Source organism: Natator depressus, chromosome 1, assembly GCF_965152275.1.
Source record: "Natator depressus isolate rNatDep1 chromosome 1, rNatDep2.hap1, whole genome shotgun sequence".
Classification (NCBI taxonomy): domain Eukaryota; kingdom Metazoa; phylum Chordata; order Testudines; family Cheloniidae; genus Natator; species Natator depressus.
Window position 1 is genome coordinate 62,111,074 of NC_134234.1, and position 20,171 is coordinate 62,131,244.

Consider the following 20,171-nt stretch of genomic DNA (forward strand, 5'->3'; position numbering starts at 1 on the left):
CTCCACGTACACAGAAAAGAAAAAAACCCATGGAAATCAGCTGACCTGAACATTTTCTTTCACCATTTGCACTATCATGGTTTCAAAAAGTTCACAGAAAATATACTATAAAAAGTCAACAGTTAATATAATCTTGCACATTACAAACAGAACAATGTGAAAATGTCCTGCATTTCATATGGGTGAATTATTATGCTGACAAACTGAAGAGAGTGCAGAAAAGAGTCACAAAAATTATTTGAGGGCTGGAGAAAATGCCTTACTGTGAGAGATGCAAAGAACTCAATCTATTTAGCTCATCAAACAAAGACTGAGTAGTAACTTTATTATGGAGTGTAAGTACCTTCACATGGAGAATGTAAAGGGTATCAAATCTAGTAGAGAAAGTTATAACAAGAACCAACTGCTGGAGGTTAAAGCCAGACAAATTCAGATTAGAAATAAAGCACAATTTTTTAACAGTGAGGGGTGATTAACCATTAGACCAAACTACCAATTAAGTGATGGTTCTCCAGGATCCTGAAAAATTAAGCCTAAATACATTTCCAGAAGATATACTTGAGTCAAATTCAAGTTATTGGGCTCAACACAGGGGTAACTGAGTGAGGATCTATAGCCTGTGATACACAGGAAGTCAGACTAGGTCATCTAACTGTCCCTTCTGGCTTTAAATTCTAAGAATTCACAAATTAACTACAGACGTTATAAGGAGATGATGTTGAAGGACATAATATCAACACAAAAACATGATTCTCGTGTGTATGACAAAATACCATTCTTAAGTGTTAGGGAGCTAACAGAAATACAGATGGAAAATGATATTCAAATTTTATCTAATTAAACATTATCATCTATTTAGACTAAGGTAATTAATTCATAGAAAATACTACTTTCATAAAGCAACTGAGGAAGAATCTCAGAGGATTAACAAATACTCCTCAGAACACAATTATCTTTCACTCTGCATAACGCTCCTCAAAAATTCACAGTGCTATTCTTACAACTCGTTTTCTCGGTACTCAGGAACAAGGCAGTAGCATTAAAAGAAAAAATCAGCAGAACAGCTGCTCTTTATTTGACAGATGAGACTCATGGGGATAAGCTGCAATAAAAATAAAGTTTTGCTGTTCATGCTCTGATAAAAACGAACACAGTCCTCATGAGTAAAACTGATGTTTCATTGCAGGTAATTGAATTAATGTTTCATGGTTTCTCCTGAAACACCCATCTCCCACTGACAATATTAACATGTACTCCACTTCACACATTAGATGTATGAATACTGATACAACTTCCTAATAAGTACACTAGTATTACTCTAGGAAGCAATGGTTATTTGATGCACAAACAAGTTCAGTATTGTTGGCTATTCCTATCTAACAGAAATGTTTATCGGCCATGAAATCAGCAAATGCAAACTACCACAAAGTTAAGTTAAGCGTCGTCTCCCTCTTTTTGCAATAATGAGGATGTTATAATAACAAGGATGCTCAACTCTGCACATGCTGTTTTAAATAAAGGTCTACATATTTATTTTTAAATACTGTGGTTCTGATATGCAACCCTCCATTATTTTAAGAGCAGAATCTGTGGAAGAACAAATTCAGCACAAGTTTCTGTATATGAAGCAGACACTTCTTCGAAAAATATTTTTTCCTAACATAACAGACTCTTTGGCTTGTCCACCTCCAAATAATTCAACTCAGCCCATTTCTGTTCAAGTATGGCAATGGGGAGCCCCAGCACATGGTACATCCCCATTCTAAAGGTAATTCCTAATCACCAACAATTAATTAACAATATAAGTAAAATAAAATTCTAAGTTTCATTCTTTATTATTGTGATAAATAAAGGGGGGCGATAGCTCCCTTTGATGGACACCCAGCCAGCCAGTTAGATGTAAAATCCCTCTTGGTAGCTGTTCTTTACTTGCTTTACCTGTAAAGGGTTAAAAAGTCCCCCAGGTTTAAAAAAAAAAAAAAAAAAAAAAAAAAGTGGGCACCTGACCAAAAGAGCCAATGGGAAGGTAAAACTTTTTAAAATTGGGAAATAAACTTTCCCTTTGTCTGTTGTTCTCTGGGCTGGAGGGTCAGAACAGCCATGCTATAAGTAGCTTAAGCCAAGAATGATCATAAATCATCAGATCATGCCTAGAACTACTTATCTGAACTCCAAATGTGTAAGTAGATCAGAATGTTTAGCTAGACGCGATTAGGGTTATTTCTTTTATTTATTATTGGCTTGTGGACTCCTCTGTGCTAACCACAGATGCTTTTGTTTGCTTGTAAGTAACCTTTAAGCTGAACCCCCAAGAAAGCTATTTTGGGTGCTTGATTTTTGGAATTGCTCTTTTAAAATCTAGCAAAAGCCTAAGTTCCAGACGTAATTTTTTCCTTTTTGTTTTTAATAAAATTTACCTTTTTTAAGAACAGACTGGATTTTTGGTGTCCTAAGAGGTTTGTGCATGTGGTTTGATTAGCCGGTAGCTACAGCTAATTTCCTTTGTTTTCTTTCTCAGCTCTTCCCCGGGGAGCGGTGTGTGAAATAGCTTGAGGGTACCCCACAGGAAGGAATTCCCAAGTGCTCCCTCCTCAGTTCAAAGGGGTTTTTTTTGCACATGGGTAGTGGCAGCCAAGCCAAGGTCAGAGACAAGCTGTAACCATGGGAGTTTAATACAAGCCTGGAGTGGCAAGTATTAATTTTTAAAATCCTTGAGGGCCCCACTTCCTACACTCAAAGTGACAGAGTTTGGATTCAGCCTTGACAACTATAATTAAACTTTAAACGTAATGGTCATAAAAATTTCCAGCCTTAGAGTCTGAAATCCTCTCAAAAGGGCTCAGCATAGGCAGCAGGAACAGAAGCTTCCCACATTAGCCCTTCTTTGTGCTCTAATCCTGCTTTAAAAGGAACCACCTACACGGAACAAGTTCGTTTCCATGCCCATTCAGTCTTTCAAAACCCTAGCCTCTCTGGTAAGTGCACACTTATTTATTGCCGGTTGTGCCAATTTCAGTAACATTTTGTTCCCTCTTTAAAATATATAACAACAATACAGATCTAGCACATAAAATCAGGTTTCTGTTATATAGTTATGATGTCCTAGTAAGGATATCAAAGTAGATGAATATGGCCCAGACTCCAAAGGGCACATTCTGGATTCTTAGCATGTCATCTGCCCAAATACCACACAGAGAAACAAAGGTTTGGAAAGATACCCACATAGAAAAAAATAAAAGTTAGGGTTGTGAATGTTGCATCCATTAACTAGCATTAACAGAATGCTATAGTTTAAAAAAAAAAAGCCAGAAATTCAGGATATTAACAATTAAGGTTCCAACATCACATTAAACTCACCCGCCTCCCACCTATGGATTAAAAACTATCCGCAGTTTCCATCTGAAACTAAAATCTGTCCTGTTGAGAACACGAATTCTAACAGATCTTAAATTGTCTCATATAAACCTGCACTGATCTTTTCAACTTATATCAGGTGCAGGAAGGTTTCACTCTGCTGTTTCTCAAGAAGATGTCAAAACAACAGAACAGAACCGTACGATACCTCAAAGAAGTTATAAGCTTTGCAAAAACAACAATCAAAGCTTACAGCACCGAGCCCCACTTTCAGGCTTCATACCGGTTTCAAGAGCCACTACAAGTGAAGCCAGGTGAAGTTCAAGATTGCTGCTATCGAGAGATATATAGGACAGTTTATTCACAAAGACGACTTTTTTTTCCCAAAAAGTGGAGGGCGTATATGTGCATCAGAATCAGGCTAATAATGGAAACTGTCTAACCAGTTTAACTATGAAGTCACTACTTTGGTTTCATAATAGAAGTAATACGCTATAGAGTTTTAAAGAATTTTACTCTGGATTTACTTACTTGTCGGAGATTCATATTCCTTTGTATCTTCCTCTTTTTCTTCTTCTTTGGATTCATCCAATTCCTTACTATATTCTATAGGGGATTGGTTCACTTGTTCTTCAGTGTGAGCATTCTGTTCATCCACAACTGAATAGCAGGAGGAAAAATAGTTAAACTTTCTTCAGAGAAAGTACACATATGTAAAGCTTCTGTAGAAAATTAACATCCTACTTCTGTAGCACTAATTTAGGACATACAGATATTAAGAAAAGGACCGTTCTGCCTAATCAGTTCAAGAGCAGCTTATCAATCCTCTGCCAGTGATAATGAAAAAATAAACTGAGAGGTGATTCACCACCATATCGATAATAATACTTTAAAAATGGAACTCTATGATGGTTTGGCAAAGCTTTCTGCTGATAATTTTCAGTACTTTTCTTTCTGAAGGAGAAGAGTTACAAAAGTAAACAAAACATATTACATCAGAAATCCCATTTAGCCCAGTTATACACTATATAGTTGGGTCAAATTTTCTAATATCACTGTATTTTCTGAGAATATATTTTGGGTCTAATTTTCAAAATTACATGCACACAACTGTGCGCTTAATTTGTGCATGCAATCAGGTATAGTGTCTGAGCATGCTTAAGGCTAGTTATGTATAACTGGCCACCTGCATTCACAAATACCCACAGTAATTGTGAGACTCAGTGCAAAGCAGGTGCATTGCTACAAGTACATTTTTGTAAAACTCACTAATTTTGTAAACAGAAGTTTTCTCTTTTACTTTTGAATAAATGAAACTCTGAATTATAGTTATATAACGTAGCCTACCTATGCTATGAGGAACCTGAAGAGAACACTCAGACATTGTCACATCCTGTCCATTTTGAAGTAAACATTTGCTGATATACAACATATGAAGCTACACATTTAATCAGAAAAATAGGAACAGAAAATATATGTACCTATGTGTACACAGGTAAATTAACACTACTGTTGAAAGCAAAACTTAGCACTAAGAAGCCTGATTTCCCAGCCGCTGCATGCAAGCTAATCCCTCTGACACCTATGGAAGCTGTACACATGTAGCACCTGGAGAAGTGGGTCCCTGACTTCTGGTGATCAACTATGCAATCTTATTGCTACTTTCACCCAATTTTGGCATCCAATTTCTTCATTTTTAAAGAAAAATATTCCTGTAAGCTAAGTTACACCATAAGACTTTTCTATAAGAAAATGAATTCAGTAACTATAAATTTAGAAAGTAGTTTTAGTGCAAGATTAAGAATAAAAATAGGAATGCCATTTATTTCTGCAAATTTAAAAAACAAAACCCAAAGCATATGTGCTTGTACTCCTCTCAGGAATTCAGACCAACATGACAAAAGGAGCAAAGAAAGTGGTACTTGGTAGAGATTTCTTACATTGTTGAGTACATTTCCACTAGCTACTCCCTTTGGCAGCAAACAAATGTCATGTTAAGGACTCCATCTTGTCCATCAGATAGCACAGGAATGAATATGGTATAAAGATACAGACAGACAGACAGAATACTCCTCTCCTCTCTCTCTCTCTATATATATAGGATAGGAGTATTCTAACACATGGCATGTCTTGCCAGATAGCTTATAACAACCATCTACTGAATTTATGTAAGAATATGGGAATCAAATATTAACAATGGAACTTTATGCAACAGAAACAATGACACTCTATGGTTAACAAGTAAACCCTTGCTGATGTTCACCTTTTTCTGCTTGTTCAATGATTTGCCTCACTGCCTTCTTTAAACTGTTTGCCCGCAGCATTAACTGTTCTCTTGGTTTGAAGATTTTCTGAGTGGAAGACTTTGCAATGCTGTCTGTTAACTGTTCCTTGCTTTCAGACAAGGATTCTTCACTTGAAAACTCCTCAACTTCTTCCTCTACAATGGGGGGAGTGATCCGTGGTAGGATGGGAGTAGCCTGGGCTTCGGTGTGAAGAGCCTGGAGCAATAGGTCTAACTTCTCATTTAATTCTGAACACTAACAAAGTTACACATACAAACAAAAAGAAAAAAAAAATCACTTGAGTGTCAATTCAAAAGTTAACTACCAGATTGTAGTGTGGGGACCTAAAAGTGTAAGCTGGGATAATGATTTCTCTTGTGCAGGATATTTGTTGTATTCTTCATTAAACACTATTTTAATAATAGTTTTCTGTTTTGTTTAAGCATACAGTGAAGAAATAATATCAGAGACTGAAATACAAAGGCATCATTGTACAGCAACTTAGTCAGCAGAGTAAGTATTCTTTTTTCTGCTATGTAATTTCTCTCTCGCAAACCAGATTCTTAATTTCCTTACCCACTCTAAATCACAGGTCTGTGATTTCAGCCTGGCCCACTATATGTACTATTGTCTCCCCTCCTCCAGCTGGTTATTTTCTCTTCACAATCCCATTGTTTTATTGCAATTAATTGTATCCCTTTTAGAGAGAAGTCAATTCCAACAGCAGTATATTTCTGCAAATGACTGTGGTTGTAGCCATGCATTTTACACACTTTCCCAATATATGCCTAGGACAGCAGTTCTCAAATGGTAGGTAGGGACCCCAAAGTGGGTCACTACCCCATTTTAATGGGGTTGCCAAAGCTGTCTTAGATTTGCTGAGGCCCGGGGCCGAAGCCCGAGCCCTACCGCCCAGGGCCAAAGCCAAAGCTCATGTTACAGGCCTCCTGCCTGGGGCTGAAGCCCTTGAGCTTCGACCTCCCTGCCCAGGACACTGGGGGCTTGGGTTTGCCCCTCCCCCCAACCTCCACGGGGCAGCAAGGCTCTGGTGGGCTCAGGCTTCAGTCCCCACTCCTGGGGTCATGTAGTAATTTTCGTTGTCAGAAGGAGGTTGCGGTGCAATGAAGTTTGAGAACCCCTGGCCTAGGATACATGCTCTCTATTAACTGAAAAGTAAATAAATATTTTTTTCAATTGATAAGCTTTTCAATAACATCAAGTGTCCATTATTTAGCCTAACCAAAACAAGGCTGAGGGGAGATATGATTGCTGTTTATAAATGCATCAGAAGGATAAATACCAGGGAGAGAGGAGAGTTATTTAAGTTACGCACCAATGTGGACACAAGAACAAATGGATACAAACTGGCCATCAGGAAGTTTAGACTTGAAATTAGACAAAGGTTTCTAACCATCAGAGGAGTGAAGTTCTAGAACAGCATTTCAAGGTCAGCGGTGGGGGCAAAAAACCTAACTGGCTTCAAGACTGAGCTTGATAAGTTTATGGAGGGGATGGTATGATGGGACTGCCTACAATGGCATGTAGCTGCAGTCCCATCATACCGGTAACAGCAAATATCTCTAATGATTGGTGATGGGACACTAGATGGGGAGGGCTCTGAGTTAGCACAGATAATTCTTTCCCAGGTGTCTGGCTGGTTGGTCTTGCCCACATGCTCAGGGTCTAACTGATTGCTATATTTGGGGTCAGGAAGGAATTTTCTCCCGGGTCAGATTGGCAGAGAACCTGCAGCATGGGGCACCGGTGACCTGCACGTTTAAAATAGTGCAAATGGTGGATTCTCTGTAACTTGGAATCTTTAAATCAGGATTTGAGAACTTCAGTAACTCAGCCAGAGGTTAGGGGTGTATTACAGAAGAGGGTGTGTGGAGTTCTGTGGCCTGCAATGTGCAGGAGGTCAGACTAGATGATCATGTCGGTCCTTCTGACCTTAAAGTCTATGAGTCTTGTTTTTATTTTGTGGAATGGGAAAGAAAAAAGGTCATCTTTAGTAAATTTAATAGATTGTTTTCTAATGTAAAGTTGGTCCTTTTAATGGAAAGAAAAACAACTTATAGCCACTGACCTCATTGAGAATAGGGTCAGGTCTCCTAAACTACTTTTGAATTACAATACCCAGTCCCCTGAATTACTTTAATTTTCATTAAATTTTAAAAATCTAATAGTAGCTGGAAAAAAACAACATATTATGAAAAGTTCTTACTTTAATGGCCATGGTATCAGCTTCCTCTGCATTTTCCATTGTTTTTTCATAGGTCTTCCCTATTTTGGATACAAAGTCCTTTACAGTTTCACATAATATCCTTTGGATAAAAAAAGGAAGTAAAATAGAAATAAATGAACTGGATGTATCTATTAATATTGATTATTGGATGTATTTTTAATTAACTTATTTTTGGTTTTCTTACTACAATTCCACCAAACTCAAAGAGAACTCCCATGCTTTTTTTGCATAAGAACATTAAGAAAAAGTTATAGTGAAAGTTTTAAAATCACACACTTCACAGGTGGAAGTGGATGAACCAATACAATTATAACCATTACTCCACAGTGTATACTACTGTAAACCATTCTGGTTGTAAAGGGGACACCATCAAATCATTTTTAAAAGTAGATTTTATATTTTTCTTTTTAAGTCTCCAGTGCCTTTTGGTACACATTGGTTCCCTACTCCTTCCTTCCGTTTTCCCTTCTATTTCTAACTGACATGACATTAACATGGTCATTTTTATTTATTGCCTTGTTTGCATACCTTTCATTATCAGTATCATCAACCATACCAGCAGAGTTGATAGCAACTTGTGCTCCCTCTATGGACTTAGGCCAATCTGCAAATCATTCCACATGGGCAGACCCTTGCACTCATGCAGACTTCAGTGATACTCTACGTGGGTACAGGGGTCTGTACTGGGCCAGCACTCACCTCTCGAGTGCCCCCTTCTCGTATGGTGTGTCTGCAGTCTTTCAGTTCTGGTGACCCCTCTCAGTGGTTCCCAGGTGGTTTTCCAGTGACTCAGCCCTCCGCTGAGTCATACACACTGTGTATGTGTATCAGAACGGACCCCTTCTGAGGTATACAGTCTACAAGGGGCCTGTCTCACCACCCCTTGGCTGGCGTCTCTCTAGCCCTCCCTGGGCTCAGTCATTAAGTAATCCTGGCCCTGGTATGGGGTCATATCCCCAGAGCTTCCTTTCTGGAGACACTATCTTCCTGTGGCCCTCCCCGGGCTCAGTCCTTACTCAGTCCCCGCAGCCAGCCAGGAGCTCCTTTGTTGCTCCCCTGGTCCCTGCCCACACTGAGCTGTCCGTGGTTCTGTTTGCCAGAAGCTGAGGGTGGGCAACAGGGGATGGATCACTTGATGATTACCTGTTCTGTTCATTCCCTGTGGGGCACCTGGTATTGGCCACTTTCAGAGGACAGGACACTGGGCTAAATGGACCTTTGGTCTGACCCAGTATGGCTGTTCTGATGTTCTTTTTCTCAGCAAGGTCAAATGGAACACTAGGATTTCATATGGGATTCACGATTTCCAGAGAGATGTGCCCTCATATATAGAGGTGTTCAAATTTGGTATCAAAATTTTGTGGCTTGAGCTCATATTTAATTATTACATATAGCTGCAGACTCCTACTTCTACAATGGTTATGTGTGTGCTTCTAAAAGAAAGGATATGAACAACAAAAAAACCGCTTTAAGTAAACCAGATCTCTTATATGCAGAAGTAACAATATGGCTTACATTTTAACTCAGTATACTAATGTCTTAATTAACTAAGTGATTTTTGCATTACATGATCTTTAAGATTTTTGTGTGATTGATTTGTTTAAATTACATTAACACATACAATATAATTATACAATACAACATAATTATAAAAAGAAACCAACTGTACTTTATAACATGTAAATCAGGATACTGTTAGGTCAAACTAGCTGATCAAGAGTCAGAAGGAATTTGAGCTTACTGGAAAGGTTATAATGTTCATATATGTAGATGGTACACAGGAATTTATCCCACACACTATACATCAAAATCATCAACTCACTTGGCAGATGATATGACAACTGAGTGTTGATCAGAATTGAGGATTTTTGTGAGATGAGCAGCAACTGAATCCTCATAAGCAGATATCTGAAAATGCAGCAAAAATGAGTCTTCATATTCCACCCGTGTTAGCATTTAACACAAAGTGGTAATTATATTCCCAGATAAGTGGGATTACTTCCAAAATATTAGATCTACACTTAGTGCAGAAAGGTCAGATGCTTCCCCTTAACTGCAATTTAATATTCAAAATCACAGTGACTGTGAGATGTTGAATTAGAGTTCTCTCTTTTCTGGATAAAAAATTAATGATAGTTATTTCTGTGCTAAAAATCCAATTAAAGGTTTCCTTTAAGTTATCACCCTCCATAGCCAACAATATCATCCTATTTTTCTAGATGATGGTCTGAACAGATTTCAGATCTATAATAGTCAGAATCTTTTTTCCAGAAAAAAGTTACCCTGCAACTAAATCAATGGGTTGGGAATAAATCACAGTTTTAGGGCCAGCTTCTGAAATCCTTATTAGTACTGAACAGTACCTCATTCCACAAGTTGTCCCACTGAAGTGAATAGGGTGAGCAGTGGAGTATGGGCTTCTAAACTGGTATAATACTATCAAAGCCTAGCCCTTAGTGAATAAACCATTTGTGACAATAAACCATTTGTCACCAAGTTCTGCTTGGCCTTCATGTAGATGCATTCAGGGAAGAGCACAGAGACCTCCCATGCCCCCCGCTTGCACAGTCTGCATAAGGATCACACAGAACTGCACCCCCTATGCTCAGGGAGGGTGTAGGGAGGCATCATGGACCAGAACCATGTCCATAGACCTCACCCTGCATGTAGGAGAAGCAAGTTACACCTTAATAGCATATGATTTTTCTCTGTGCACCAGTGAGCCATTCTGCCTCCTGACACTCTCTCTAGGGTGGTGCAGCTCCACGCTGTCCCTAATGGTGGGCAGTCCATATCAGGTATGGATCTAGCTCTTAGTTTAAAATCTAAGTTCTGCTTCAAAATGACTGTGCGCTCTTGAGATTTAAACATTAGTTACTTGGGTTTCCATTCATGACTGGAATAAGTAGAAATATAATTTCTTCTTTTCCTTTATCCACCCACCTTAGCTCCAGAGCTCTGATATGAAACATCTTTAATTTTAAAGAGAAAATAAATAAAATGTAGCATGGGAGAACAAACACTGATGTCTGAGCTCCCAATGTGGCCCAAATGAAATGGTTATGATGACAATGAGAGTGTGTGTATGTGTGAATATCTACCATTTTAAATCAATGCTGCAATTTGGTACAACACATAATGTAAGATTGGTCTATTAGTCTCTACTGTTTCAAATACTTAAAATTCAGTTTAACCCAAACTAAACCATACAGAAAATATTAATATGCGGGGGAGTTCAAGGTGCCCAAAAGAAAACGATCCTTTATATTCAGAATACTTACAGTTAGCAAAATGGCCTATGGTACCTAGTCTCTAAATACTAAGATTACAAGTATTCTACAATTAGTTTCTTTAGCTTTAATTGGAACTAAATTTAACAATTTCATAGGAAGATATAACTGGAACATTCCATACATTTTCTTTTTCTTAACTATAGAAGATGAAGATGTATTTGAAATCACTGCCTGTTCTACAAAATGTTAGAAGAATACCTAAACTCTGCAGTGCATTACTGACATCTATCCACTAGTGACAGAGTTGTGTGGCAAAGGACCACAGGTACGGGAAATACAGGTGCTCCGCTCCTGGCCCCCAGCTGCCATCAGCCCCGCACCCGGGGTCCCCTGGCTGCCACCAGCCTTGCACCTGGGGCTCTGCTCCCATCCCCAGCTGTGGTCCCAGCCTTGGCCCCCTTACCCCTGTCTGTGTGCCCCCCTCCCAGAGCCACAACCCTGCTCCTGGCCCCAACTCTGTGGGGTAGGGAGAAGAGGTAAAAAGTTGGGGGATCACTGGCTTTCAGCACCCTCACTGTAAAAAGTGTTCCAGCGCCACTGCAAAAGGACAGTAGAAATTCAGCTGTTGGGACCCCAGCCTCTCTGAATCTCAGTTATCTAATGAGCTTCCAGAGTTTAACAACTCCTGACTATCCAAAGAGATTTGGTAATGTTTGAATGGTTAAATTAATCAGCAACCTACTAATTAATTTCTGTTTCTCAAGCATTCTCAAGTTAAGATTGATAGCTGCATGGAATCTTGCAGGAGGGTGACATTTTACCATTTCCAGACATAACTACATTTTTATACCACATGAATTTAATCACAACACTTCATTCCACCCCCAGATCGATGCTACAATAGCAGTGAGGTAGGCAGCTAGTTTGAAAGCTGTATTAGGATATTCCACCAGTCCAGCAATTATTTGGAGACTTCTGAATGGACAAAAAGGGGAGAGGAGAACATGAAGTCCTGTAAGGCACTTTCATCAGGTCCAAAATGCCTTTATTCTTGGCAAGAAAGCAGATTCCTTCCCAAAAAAGTCTCATTTAATTTTTCCCAAATTCAAGATATACTAGTAAATGTTTGCTTTTACAAGAAAATTATTGCACTGTTGGTATGAGTTATTTCTAATCCCTCTGATGAGGACCATCCACTCTTTTTTGGAAAAATCATATGAAATATTTTAACCAAGAAATGGAAACCTTATTATATTATATACTTATGACATGAACTAGATCTGACTTAAAGAGCAATTGAAGAGACTTTTTATTTCCTGTACCACTTCTCAGAACTGTTTTCGTTATCTTTTCAGTGTTGTCACTCAAATAGCTAAGTGTATGCAAAATAAAGCTTCACCTGACATTCCTCAGATTCCTCTTCTGGAGTAACTTGAAGAATAGAAGGCTTTGATGGTAATTTCAGTTCATATGACATTATACTCCATCTGAAGGAAACAGAAGCAGCAGCTTTGAAGTTTTCCAAATTATCAGAGTCTTCTAAGAACATCCACAAAACAAACACTTCCACTTGTCAACAGAAAGAAAATTCAGTGACCAATTACTAAATAATCACACATAAGGGGTCTTTCCTGGAGTTTTCAGCCTCAAAAAGGATTTCACCCTGAGCATGCTGAACAACAAAAACTCTTATTAGAAAGTTAGTGGGAGTTGTGAATTATCAGCATGTCTTGAAGTCAAGGCACTGAGCTATGAGAATTTGTTGTCATCTCACAACAATTCACTGTTTAATTATTTAACATGTATTACCTATGATATCCAAATTACTTCCTGTATAAAAACTTCCCATCAACTTTCATTATGCATCAGATACTTATAGCAGGTAGCGTGGTGCACTGGATACGACTCTGGATTGGAAGTCAGGAAACCTGGCTAGTATTCCCAAATTCTGCTACTGACCTACTGTGTAACCTTGGGAAAGTCACTTCACACCTCTCTGTGCCTCAGTAACCCCATCTGTAAAAGAGGACTAACGATACTTACCTTCCTTTCTAAAACACTTTGAGATAAGAACATAAGAATGGCCATGGTGCGTCAGACCAATGGTCCGCCTAACCCAGTATTTTAGAGTAATTTTGTATAGTCTGCAAACTTTGCAACTTCACTGTTTACCCCTTTTCCCAGATCATTTAGCAATATGTTGAGCAGCTCTGTTGCCAGTGCAAATCCTTTGGGAACACTGCTATTTACCTATCTCTGTGTGAAAACTGACCATTTATTCTTTCCCTTTGTTTTCTATTTTTTAACCAGTTACTGATCCTTGAGAGGACTGTCCCTCTTATCCCATGACTCCTTACTTTGCTTAAGAGCCTTTGGTGAGGGACCTTGTCCAAGGCTCTCTGAAAGTCTGAGTTCACTATATCCACTGGATCACCCTTGTCCAAATGTTTGTTGACTCCCCTCAAAGAATTCTAACAGACTGGTGAGGCATGATTTCTTTTTATAAAAGCCATAATGACTCTTCCCCAACATATCATGTTTATCTGTGTCTAATAATTCTATGCTTTGCTGTGGTTTCAACCAATTTGCCTGGTACTGAAGTTAGGCGTACTGGTCTGTAACTGCAAGGATCACCTCTGAAGCTGTTTTTAAAAAAATTAGCGTCACATTAACTATCCACCAGTCATTTAGTATAGAGGCTGATTTAAGTGATAGGTTACGTACAATAGTTAGTAGTTCTGCATTTTCACACTTGAGTTCCTTCAGAACTCTTGGGTGAATACCATCTGCTCCGGGTAACTTGTTATTGTTTAGTTTATCAATTTATTCCAAAATCTCCTCTACTGACACCTCAATCTAGAACAGTTCTAGGACAACGAATCTTCATTAATATCAACTTCTTTCTGGCATAGCACAGTATTGCATAGCACTGACAGTATGAAACTGCTAAAACTAAAATGCCTCAATATATGCAAAAGAAAGCAAGTAATTGCCAAAAAATGACCTCGGAAACAGTCTATGGAATTTATGGGGAGAAGTGACCAAGTTTTTTTTAATTAAAACAGAAAAAAGTGATTTATTAATAGTCTTCTAGGCACGTTTCTGAATGTCTACATTAAAGTTATTACTAAGGATCAACAACAAGAACTTTTTTATGTTGTAAAATGATTAAGTGATCAGATGAGGAGTTCACATTAAAAAGGACTCCTGATTTTGTGTGAGACATGGGAATGGGGGTAGTATGTAATTATTTTATAATATCCACATACATACACACACATGTACAAAACACATATACACACCAACAAACAATAGGGTATGATGTCTTCCTTGGATTGTCAGCACAGCCAATTTGTTTTGTAAAAACTCAAAGATCTTCCTTTGCTACATGAACGAACACAGCTGGCATGCAGCTCTCATGCAAAACAAGGAAGAGGGAGAACAGTTGCTTTTGGACCAAGAAAGTCTTAACAAAACTAAGAAAATGAACTCAACTGGTGATGGGTTTTGTTAATGTGCTACCTTTTAAGCTGTTTAAACAAACAACAATTAAACCGCTGAGAAAGAGTTTTAGGCCATTAGAAACCCAGGCAAATATTTCTGAAATTTGTCACAAATACACATACATACTTATATTTTTACCTGTCCAGCATTTTAGTGCTGGCTCGTTCTAACTTTTCCAAAATCTGAGGAAGTTGTGTGTCATCATCACATGACCCTCCCCAACCAAGGACACGGGCAAGATCATTTCCAGTACCAAGGGGAAGCACTCCCAGCTGACACTGAAATACAGCAGAAGAACAAATCTTTTATTGCAACTAAAAGAACTGGAAGCATGAACTAACACAAATGTTTCAAGATGCAAATGTTAATTATATAGCTGATTACTAATTCAAACCTGTAGGTCAAATCCCATGGTCTATATTCAGTTCAAATTTCCCAGCAACTTCAGTGGGAGTGTTGATTAAGTAAGGACTACAGGATTTGGCCCTCTCTCTACCTACCTACCTATCTATCTGTGGGAAAAGGGAGAAAAAAAAAGTAAGTACATACACTTGCCTGTTTGTGCAAGCTGAGTTTATCAATTTCTGACAAAACCCAACCAACGCTTCCATCTCCACCACATACAAGAATCCGGAAATTGTCAAACTTCTGAAATAACCGTAAACTGAAGGGAAAATGCAACTGGTTAGAATTCATGCCCATTAATGAATATTCAGTGAAAATGCTTGTGGGGTACATAGGTGCCTGCTTTTGCTTTTATGATAATAGGGATGTAGATAAATCCAACTACTACACCATATGTAACTTACATGTTGTCTGTTATAATATACTCTACCACATTTTCTGGGAAATAACATGCAGAATTTTAATGAAATTTTTCCCTTTAAGATATCATGCACAGTTTTCAGGTTTTTTAAAAATATGAGGATTGTCAGAATACTGGGCAAACCATAGAGTCCATGCTCTGAGAATGCCAATCAAAGTCAGATGTTTGAGGCACCATGGCAGTCAATGGGAGTTTTGCACCAGTAAAGGTTAAGTAATGACTGCAGGGTGTGGTCCAGAATGTGGATGTCCCTTGCCAACTTGTGACTTTTCTAAACCAAAGGAAAATCAATCACTATACATGACATGGTGCTCATGGGTATATAAGGCAAACAGAGCGAATATATTTCATACTGGATCTTCAAACAATATCTTGTTTCTACTCATAGACTTTACCTGCCTCCAGTTCCTTCAGTTCTCCAAATTCTGCCAAGATATACAATACAATACTCTCCGTAGGGGATAAAGAAAAGGAGGACAGAGGAGACAGAGAACAAATGGAGAGGTGAGACTAAGAGGAAAGGAGAAGGAGACATGAAGAAACAGAGATCAAAGAGGAGAGAGAGCAGGAATGGGAAAACTAAGAGAAAATAAGGGGAGAAATACTAAAAAAATACTGATTCTTTAAACGATAAAAATAGGGCTGGGTATTTTTGTGCATTTTATTTTCCAGAACATGTATCATCTTAGCATTATTTCTAAAAGAAGCATATAATGTGAATGTCAGATTTTTGAAAAGTAGTGGGAGATAGATATATTAGCTCCAGGTTAAACAAATCCCTGGTACCAGGATAAGTGAAATGGCAGCTGCTCGAGGTCAATTAAGACACCTGGGGCTAATTAAGAACTTTCCAGAAGGCAGGGAGAAGGCTAGGTTGATTGGGACACCTGAAGCCGATCAGGGGCTGGCTGAAACCAGTTAAAAGCCTCCCAGTCAGTCAGGTGCGTGTGCATGTCAGTAGCTGTGGGAGGAAGTTGTGCTGTTGGAGAGGCTGAGTAGTACACACCATATCAAGCACAAAGGAGGAGGCCCTGAGGTAAGGGTGAAGTGGAGCTTGAGGAAGTGAGGGCTGCTGTGGGGGAAGTAGCCCAGGGAATTTTTCATGTCATGTTTCTAAAAGATCAGCTACCATAGCGGATACTATTAGGGTCCCTGGGCTGGAGCCTGGAGTAGAGGGTGGGCCCGGGCTCTTCCCCCTCTTCTCCCCCCCCCACTGCCTTCTGATTAATCACTGAGACTGGGAGACAGCAGAGACTGTGCAAGGAAGGATAACTTCTCCTCACCTCCCTCGCTGGCTTATGATGAAAATGGCTCAATGAAGACTGTGACCCTTGTCTCCAGAGACGGAAGGGTTACGTGGAGGGTCACAGTGAGCCTCTGAGGCTAGTGAAATCCGCCAGGAAATGCGGGACCCACAGAGGCAAGGACAGAGCTTTGTCAATATCAATATATATATATATATAAATAAATATAAATATAAATATATATAAATAAAATACACACACACACATACAGATATATATATATATATACAGATATATATATATATATATATATATATATATATATATATATATATATATATATATATATACACACATACACATATATATATATATAAATAAATATAAATATAAATATATATAAATAAAATACACACACACACATACAGAGAACATGAAAAGGTGGAGTAAGAGGCTAATTAATTAAGATGAGCTATTATCAGCAGGAGAAAAAAACTTTTGTAGTGATAATCAAGATGGCCCATTTAGACAGTTGACAGGAAGCTGTGAGGATACTTAACATGGGGAAATAGATTCAATCTGTGTAATGACCCAGCCACTCCCAGTCTCTATTCAAACCCAAGTTAATGGTATCTAGTTTGCACATTAATTCAAGCTTCCTGATGTCAGATTTGTGTCCATTTATTCTTTTCACAGAGACCGTCCGGTTTGGCCAGTGTACATGGGGGGAGCGATAGCTCACTGGTTTGAGCACTGGCCTGCTAAACCCAGGGTTGTGAGTTCAATCCTTGAGGGGGTCATTTAGGGATCTGGGGAAAAAATTGGGGATTGGTCCTGCTTTGAGCAGCGGGTTGGACTAGATAACCTCCTGAGGTCCCTTCCAACCCTGATAGTCTATGAAGTGTTTGACATTTCTAATGAAAATAATGAATCTTGTATAATAGGCAGATGTATATTCAAAACAAGACAATATTACTCTTCTCAAACAGTGTTTGGAATCACAAAGCTGATGCCAAAATGATATTTGCCATGCCAGGAACAGAAATAATCCTCCAGAGAGCACACTGTACAGAGAATCAGATTTTGCCTTTCAAATAGCTGAAAACAAGAAGTTATCAGCATCACCTGATAGACCAGGTGCTACAGACCCCTGTTTGGGAACCACTGCCATAGTGAATCACCTCCCAACTTTAGTTCTGTGTCAAGTATTTAAACCAAGGTGCTTTTGAGATACAACTTTACAAAAACCTCAGACTTTTAAAAAACTTAAGATTCATTTTTCAAATTTTCATCTCTCAAAAATGGCTTGTCCAATTCAATTGAAGCTTCCTCTCTTTTTCCTCTGGCAAGAGACCGCTGTGAAATATTAGGTGGAAAGGATGTTTAAGTCTGGATCTAAATTAGGGTTATGCTGGAAAGTGAGTTACAGATATAGAGAATATAGATACATCCATTTTTTATGGGGGGGGGGAGGGTTTAAATTTTTATCTTAGAAAAATAGTTCTGCACGTAAGTCCTAGAACTAGGGGTGAGGGGGTGAAGTAGCACCCCTGTCTTGTAGTGGTTTCTATTATATACAGCGTTTACAGTTTCATTCAATGGCTCTCAGCGCTCCCAATTCTGCATCTTTAAAAATGTAAAATCAATATATTCCACTTGGTGTTACCTGACATGACTAGGCCATTTAATCACAAAGCAATATTTGAATGGAATTGGTTTAGGTCACAAACATTTGTATATAAATTTAGTATTTTATGAAAGCATTGAAGTAGCTTGAAATATGGCAAAGATTGGGCAAGTTTCCCTCCTATATCTCTACCAATTTACTTAAACCTTGTCTTGCATTACCTCTGCTATTTCAGTCCTGGCTTTATCTCAAACAAAGACATGACAAATTCTGTGTAAAGCTCACAGAATAACTCATTTGCATTTGTGACCTAAACTGTAACCTGAATTTAGGTCTCCAGTGGTGAAAAGCTATTGTACTTAACCAACCACATGATTTCCTATAGTATTTTCCAAGTGCCATTTGTCTCCAAAATTCTAAGGGCAAGTCTACACTACAGCGCTACATCGGGGCAGCTGCACTGATGCAGCAGCACTGCGGTAGCATGCCTGGTGAAGGCGCGCTATGCCAATGGGAGGGCGTTCTCCTGTCAGCATAATTACTCCACTGCGGTGAGAAGCAGAAGCTATGTCGCGAGAGAGCATCTCTTGCTGACATAGCACTGGTGTGGACAGTGCGAAACTTGTGTTGCTCTTGCGGGGGCTTTTTCACACCCCTGTGTAACGTAAGTTAGATCAGCTTTACCGGTAGTACAGACCCGCCCTAAAGCTTTTTTAGAATATTATTCTAAAGCTATTTTAAGACATTACAGAAATAGTTACACATACATATTTCTGTATATAGATATTCACAATGAGCTGCCAATCATGGCTGAACTGTATGTTGAAAATACACACAAAAACCAACAAATTTCTTTCAGCTGTGTATAATGCCCTGATTCAGGAAAGCACTTCAGCAGTGCTTAACTGCTTTCCTAAATCAGGGCCTTAGTAGGTATGTCTACACAGCCTGTGGCAGATCAGCCCCCTCCCTGGGCTTCAGAGCCTGAGCTGCAGCCCCAGTCACAACTTCAAAGCGCTGTCTACACAGCTATTTTTAGACCGCTAGCACAAGCTCCACAAGCCCCAGTCTGTCACTGCTGCAGGCTGTGTAGACACAGCCATAGAGACCACAGCCTGGAGCTAGCCAACAGTCCATGAAAAATATGAATAAATTTTTAATTTCAAGTGAATCTTTATTAAATATAAAAAATCCTACACACCCACAGAACTGATAATGACGTTATAAGTGACTGGTGTTTTAAATTTTACTTTTATCCATTACAAATGTTAATAGGAAAGCAAATATCAGAGATTTGTAGAAAAATACTATAATTAGGGAACAACTGAGTCACTTTGTACTCAATTCCCTTTGAAAAGGCTTGCTCAAGATTGCAAAGTTCATTACCCTAAATGAGGTCCTCCATTCATTAAATCAAACACCTGAGCTGGATTTAGCGACTGTTTGAATCGACGAAGAAACTTTACTCCCTGATTGTCTCCACTCTTTGAGTTAACAAAAACTAAAAGAGGACTGGCACAGGATGGCGGGCATGTGGCTTTCCAGAATCCTGTGAACAAAGTTAGAAAGAATGAAATAAATAAGATCTTTATATATGAACACATTCAAGAGAAATCACGAGAAAGAGGAGGAAAATGGATGAAAGGACAAAAGGGATGCTATCATACGATGCATAATGCAAAAACGGAATTGAGTATTAGCCTCAAGGAGAAGAGCACTGTTATATTAAACCTACTTCAAATTTACTACTTTGCTTTTTGTCTCCTGGATTTTTACCTGAATTTTTTGTCTAAATTTAGCAAAACACAAAAGAAAATAGCTTTATTTTCCACAGCAAAAAGGTGGGTTGATGG

The 20,171-nt window shown here is 38.7% G+C and overlaps 1 protein-coding gene and 1 long non-coding RNA gene across 5 annotated transcripts in view; one reads left to right on the plus strand and one right to left on the minus strand.

The window, feature by feature from the left end:
* DGKH (diacylglycerol kinase eta) overlaps nt 1-20,171 on the minus strand; it is a 264,840-nt gene that overhangs the window by 57,099 nt on the left and 187,570 nt on the right. The window contains exons 11-18 of the mRNA XM_074961404.1: nt 19,705-19,867; nt 15,177-15,285; nt 14,760-14,899; nt 12,517-12,604; nt 9,707-9,792; nt 7,864-7,963; nt 5,618-5,894; nt 3,886-4,014 (exon numbers count right to left, since the gene is read on the minus strand). Of these exons, the coding sequence (XP_074817505.1) occupies nt 3,886-4,014; nt 5,618-5,894; nt 7,864-7,963; nt 9,707-9,792; nt 12,517-12,604; nt 14,760-14,899; nt 15,177-15,285; nt 19,705-19,867 (1,092 nt within the window). The remainder of the gene's footprint in view (nt 1-3,885; nt 4,015-5,617; nt 5,895-7,863; nt 7,964-9,706; nt 9,793-12,516; nt 12,605-14,759; nt 14,900-15,176; nt 15,286-19,704; nt 19,868-20,171) is intronic.
* The window catches only part of LOC141992395 (uncharacterized), a 37,662-nt gene continuing 23,155 nt past the window's right edge, over nt 5,665-20,171 (plus strand). For 2 of the 4 annotated variants that reach the window (XR_012640587.1, XR_012640590.1), the window contains exons 1-2: nt 5,665-5,867; nt 6,083-6,152. This is a non-coding gene — a long non-coding RNA (uncharacterized LOC141992395). Of the gene's footprint in view, nt 5,868-6,082; nt 6,153-12,472; nt 13,155-20,171 lie in introns of those variants that run through there. The other 2 variants (XR_012640591.1, XR_012640589.1) reach the window with 2 other exon arrangements.